The following is a 6,000-nucleotide window of genomic DNA, read 5'->3' on the forward strand; positions in this document are numbered from 1 at the left end:
ACACCAAAGCTTGTAGCATGCTGGGAGAGGCAGTTGTCATGGGGATTTAGGAAGCAGGATCCACATCTCTCAGTGGCCATGGGAGTCAGTGAAGTTAGGGTAGATGGATTGCCAGGGTTGGATGCAGGTCTGCACATTGGACAGTAGGGGCTGCTATGCTGCAGGCAACTGCAGTTGCTTTTAGCTGGAAAAAGCTGCAGAGCAGGTGCAGTACAGCTGGCAATCCAATTACTTTCCTTCTCTGCTCATGAAGAGCCTCACCTGGTTCAGGGACATCTCAAGAAAGGGAGTCAGTGAAGCTTAGGACAGCCCTCCTCCTTCAGGCTGGGCTGGAAACTAGTGGTATGTAGCCACAGAAAAATAGTTTTATAGGAGTGAAGTGTTGCAGAAGTCCTCCAAAATAAGTGAAGGAACTGTGTAGTGCAGTGGAGAAAAATACAGGGATACTCTGCAGATGAGAACAATCTAGAAGCTTGTGTGCATGTAGTGGCATAATGCTGGAAGAGAAACCCTGCAGCATCCATGCTGCAAAAAGCAGAGAAGATATCAAATGGAGAGAACTGGAAGACAGAGTTGGGGAACAGAGATAAAACAGTCTGAGCTGCAAAGGACGTTTGTGAAAATTTGGTATGGTTTTTAAGACTTGAATTTTCGTTCTGTATGTAGGTAAAGCAGTTTTGTATCAGTGAATCGTACTTTGGCAACAAACAAGACCAATCTGTTTGGTTTAAAATTTCCTACTTTTTTTTTTTTTTTTTTTTAAATTATTTATCTTGAATGTAACTTTGGGGATTCTAGCTCGCAGTGGTGATGATAATACTGAAAAAGTTAACGCTGACTTTAGTGTGATTAGCTCTTACAGTTGAAACACTGTAATCAGAATAAAAATGCCAGCTGCTTTCTAGTAAAAAGTCCAGGAATCATTGCCTCTGTTTAGTCATCTGTGACATGAAAGCAACGTGTTCATCCTATGCATTTCAGATAACCAGTGCTCTCCTAAGACTGGATCCCCAGTCAACCATAAATCTCCATCAAGTGCCTTGTCTACAGTATTACATAGTATTCCCTCTGGAAGAAAGCAGAAAAAAATTCCTGCAGCCCTCAAAGAAGTAAGTGCTTTATTGACCAAATTATAATTATATCATCAATTTTAACAATGAAAAAATAATTCCATATTTTAGCTGTCCTCTTTAGAATCAAAAGTCACAATTCATCTGTAACAATGGTTTGGGCCTCAGTTTTACATAGGCAGGACTCTGAACTGTGGAGCAGTGTATAAACTGCATTAGGAGCCTATGAGACTGGGATTCATACAGTCTGGGATTGTGACTTGCTTCTTGTTTCCCTGTGTTTCAAGGATCTCCCACACCAACTCATCTGCTGATTTACGGTTAGAAAAGATAGAGCTCAACTCTGCCTGCCTACACTGGAGGTCTTGGGAACAGAAGGAAGTAATCTTGCCTTCTTACACAGGAATGTGTGTTCTCCAGATGTACGTGGGCCTCAGTGTTTGAGCCCTCTCCTGTCCTGCCGCATACAATGAAGTTCTTAGTGACTTAGTTTCTCTTCCAAGCTGGATAGAAAGTGGCAGACAAATGAGTTTTTCTTTCAGCCATCTGTGTTAATTATCAGTGCTAACTTGAGGTGAAAATTTCTGTCTTTGACAGAACAGAGTTCTGGAGGTCTGTTATTAAAAAAGGCTGTACAGCAAAAACCTGGATAAACACATACATACTCTTGGGGTTCTTTTCATTTCAGGTTTCAGCAAATACAGAAGACTCTACAATGAGTGGCTACTTACACAGATCTAAGGGCAGTAAGAAACCATGGAAGCACCTATGGTTTGTTATAAAAAATAAGGTGCTGTACACATATGCTGCTAGTGAGGTAAGAGACGACATACAAGAAATCAAATGGTCAATGATAATACCATATTTGTAACATCTGCTTGTTTTTATGATCTAGAAACAAGCTGTAGAGTTAGATCACCTCATAGCAACTGATCAGATTGCAATACTGTATTTGGAAGTGGTTTGGTGAGCTTGGTACTATAATATAGATACAGCCATGACGTTTCTGACTCCAGACTGTAGCTGTGAGTACCTCTGCACTGCACACCATTGCAGCTGTAGGTACGTTCTGAGTCAGCTGAATAAAGGGGCGTCAGTTTTAGATGCATCGCTCAAGTATGGTGGCAAAGCCAACGTGATAAAAGCATCTGGAAATATATTGTTTTACAGTTTCATAAGGTACTTTGAATGCTTGGAAAATGAGCAAACTGAATCTCTTGATTTCTCCTCAAATTGTGTACCACAGCCAGGAATCTGTGAATTACTATTTGATATACAGTGCTGCAGTAGAAAATAAGAAATGGCGTCTTGTCTAATGGTGTTTCCTTGTTTATTTAGGATGTTTAATCTTTCTGCAGTGAAGAATAATCTCAGCGTGTACTGAGGATACTGTGATTTTAATGCAACTTTTAATGCTTTGCAACATATATGAACGTATTGTAGAGCTGGAGGATCTAATTTTTAGGTTTTTTTTATCACATGTGATAGCTTGATTACAGCTTTCAAGAGCAAAATACATCAAGCATCTGTTAAAAGTATTGCCACCTCACTTTCAAGCACTCAGCAATTTATTTTTTCCATCCTTTTAATTTTCAGTAACAGAAAGTAGAATACATTTAGCCATCAAAACCATCTGGAGTGTGACTTCAGTACTTGAGAGCATCATCTACATCCACAGCTCCTCCTCTTAGTGTATTCAGTACAACTACGAGCATCCTGTGCCCCTCTTAAGACCTTAGAAAGCTCGTTGGAGTGAGTGCTGGGCTAGACAGTCGTTTGTCTGCTGCCAGACAGGAGTTGGTCTTCTGATGTAAGAGGTCCTTAGAAGCAGAATAGTTAGACTACCCAGTGAAAGACAAGGCAGATGTTATCAGAAAAAAAAAAGAAGGGAATCATTGAAGTCTACATCAATCTGTTATTTTCCTGTTCCTCGATGGATGCGTGGAGATTATTTAAAAAAAGAAAAAGCAGAGTATTTTGTGCATGAGTATTTTTAACAGCTTGCTTACTGCATAATCTGTTGCTATAGTATACTGCATGAATGTAGTCTAAATGCATTGTTTAATATATCTTACCTGCTCTAATTTTGTCTTGTTCACTTTTTTCTCCTGTCAAATAGGATGTGGCAGCACTAGAGAGCCAGCCTTTACTGGGATTCACAGTCAGTGAAGTCAGAGATGAAAACTCAGAGTCTAGAGTGTTCCATTTACTGCACAAAAACACTTTATTTTACATATTCAAAGCAGATGATCCTCATTCAGCTCAAAAGTAAGAAACTGTTTGAATTCATTCCTGTTAGTTTTTCTAGGAATAATGTTTCATAAATTATAAATCTTAATATTCATGGATTAAGCGTATTTTAGAAGGTGCATATTGAATAAATAAAGTTTTAATACAAATAACTTAAATTCAGGTCTTGATTTCATTAAGGCTTTGGAAAACACAATCAAACCAAGTGGAATTGGGAAAAAAAACTTGTTTTTGTTTCTGTTTTTCTTTAAACGAAGAAGCAGACTGTCCTCTGCAGAGAGAGAGTAGGAGAATGGAAAAAATCTTTTCTTTTTCATAGCCTATTCCATCATCTCTCTCCCACATCCGCTCAAGTGAAACTTGAATGTTTTCTTTCTAGAAATCCACAAAACGTGTTCTAAAAGCTAACTGACCTGTCCCCGTTTTCATTTCATTTCCAGCTATATGTGTGAGTTATTTTATATGAATATATGCACTAAAAAAAGGGAAGCCTAAAAAGTAAGGTATGGAAACTTGAAGTGTGTATGCAACTGTGCACAAGCATAGGAGCATGTTTAGTATGCTCAAATGATAGGTCTGAATTCAAAGCATTCACACAAACAGCATTAAGTCCTGCTGCCATATCTGAATTTGGAGTTACACTTATCAGTTTATGCCTTGTGTTTATTTTATATAAAATAACCTAGAAATGTGGTCCTTAACCAGCAAAAACAAACCAAACCCAACACAATTTGCTGTGTGAATCATGGAGTAAACTAGAAGTGACCATGCAAGCAGTACATTTATTTGAAGGGTTTCAGTGAAGTTTTCCCAAATGAATTTTACATTAACAAAAGAGATTTCATTGGTTAACTAGTTCATTATTAACACTTAAACATTCAAATGGCTGTAGGTAGAGTTTTGTGTAAATAGGGTCATTCTAAAAAACAAAACATCTGTGACATTGGAAAATTGTAAACAGGAGGGAACATGCTTAATGACACTTCTCTGTATACAGAGTCTGTTAGCTTTTGAGGGGCATATTTTGTTTTACAGTGTTTCGTTTCCATTAAGTGGAAACACAGAAATGTGTCCTCATGTGTACTATATAAAACAAAACAAAAAAAATCTGAGGCATCCAATAGTTGTGTTTTTCAGTTCAGCCAGTGGCTTCTGTAATCAGTAGAGAAAGTTGGAATTGAGTGTGTTCTGCTTTTATTGAGGCTAGGAGTAATGCTAAGTACCTTAAATTGCCTGCTTTCTCTAAGTATTTAATATCCTTAATAGATTTACATGGAACTTGCAAGATAAATCCTGCTTTGATAGCATTAAAATTGAAAGAACTCTCTCTGTTGGCCTGTTTTCATTAGTGCACATTGTTTTTCCCTCTCAGGGTCAAAGAAACATCTGATGTATTTTTGTAAGCTTTAAAAGATGTTTACTTTTGCTGAGCTTTGAATACTTTTAGTCCAGTAGAATACTCAATGCTGAAAATGCCTGTGAGTTTTAGTTATTTTTATGAACAAATGACAGTGAAAAATACAGTGAGCCCTAAGAAGTCAGGGATAGTGGTTTGAAATACCAGTGTTGGCTTAAATGTGAGCGTTCCCTGTGGCTTCCTCTTTCAGCCCCAGCAGTCCTTCACTAATGTCCTTGTACCAGTGGCAAAAGCAGCGAGCCTGGGCTATGCACACAGCTGCCTCAACTCTGGTAGTGTCCTCATTTATCCTGGGCCATAGCTGCCATGAAATCAGAGAAGGGTATTGTTTTTTAGAAAGGGTATCCAGAGACATTATTGAAGTTGATGCAACTGTAGCATTTCCTGCTTTTTTCTTTGATGTAACTTAAGTCTGGGGAAAAAAAAATATATATATACACATATATGTATAATCTGGCCTTGTATGAATACTTAATACATTTTAAGCAAGATTCGTATGTTTGGATTCATTGGATGGATTTTTGGCATTTGCATGAACAGGACAACTGGCAGTGGGAGTGTGATACTACACGTGTCAGTCTGCAGGGAGTGGGCAGCACAATTTGCAGTTTAACCAGCAATTCCCTAACAGTGTTTTGTTTTCCAATAGGTGGATAGAAGCTTTTCAAGAAGGCACCGTACTATAGCAGTGTCAGCGAGTCCAAAGCAAAATGTCCAAGGTGATGGCAAACCAGAGTACAGAAACTGTTACAAGAAATTGAATCCTTCCATGTCAACCTACCCCAAACTGTATATTTGTCAGCATTAGGAGTTGTTGCATTTTTAGTGTAAGGTAATATTTTTTTAAAGAATTGTGTGTATTTCTGTGTTGATACAAAAATGTGTTATTTATTAAGTTCCAGTGTTTACTTTGGTCAAAATTGTTTGTGAGGTCTGCATTGAGGCCTAAAGTGCCCTTGTCTTCAGAATGGCAGGTGGTTGGTCAACATATCCTTGAAGTTTGTGCTTCTATTTAAAAAAAAAAAACAAAAGCAGCAAATCTGTTGTAATTGTGAAATTTCTCATGGTTTGTGTATAGGCCTTCAGTTGCTGATACACAGCTTGCAATGTAGCAGGAGCAGATCAGAATGGGAATTTTAGAGATTTTGAATCTTTGTTGGCTACGTAAACTCCTTTAAGAGAATTGTATGATAATGCACTTCCTTTCCTTGAATAGCAGTTGAACTCTTGCATACCAATTAAAATAGTACCACAAATTATGTA

At 37.9% G+C, this 6,000-nt stretch overlaps 1 protein-coding gene across 1 annotated transcript in view; it reads left to right on the forward strand.

The window, feature by feature from the left end:
• FGD6 (FYVE, RhoGEF and PH domain containing 6) overlaps window positions 1–5,423 on the forward strand; it is a gene marked incomplete at both ends in the record, with an annotated part of 64,149 nt that extends 58,726 nt beyond the window's left edge. The window contains 4 exons of the mRNA XM_079533028.1: window positions 982–1,109; window positions 1,759–1,887; window positions 3,190–3,338; window positions 5,387–5,423. Of these exons, the coding sequence (XP_079389154.1) occupies window positions 982–1,109; window positions 1,759–1,887; window positions 3,190–3,338; window positions 5,387–5,423 (443 nt within the window). The remainder of the gene's footprint in view (window positions 1–981; window positions 1,110–1,758; window positions 1,888–3,189; window positions 3,339–5,386) is intronic.
• Window positions 5,424–6,000: the final 577 nt, after the last annotated feature.

This window comes from Tetrao urogallus (genome assembly GCF_951394365.1).
Source record: "Tetrao urogallus genome assembly, chromosome: 1".
In the NCBI taxonomy this organism is placed as follows: domain Eukaryota; kingdom Metazoa; phylum Chordata; class Aves; order Galliformes; family Phasianidae; genus Tetrao; species Tetrao urogallus.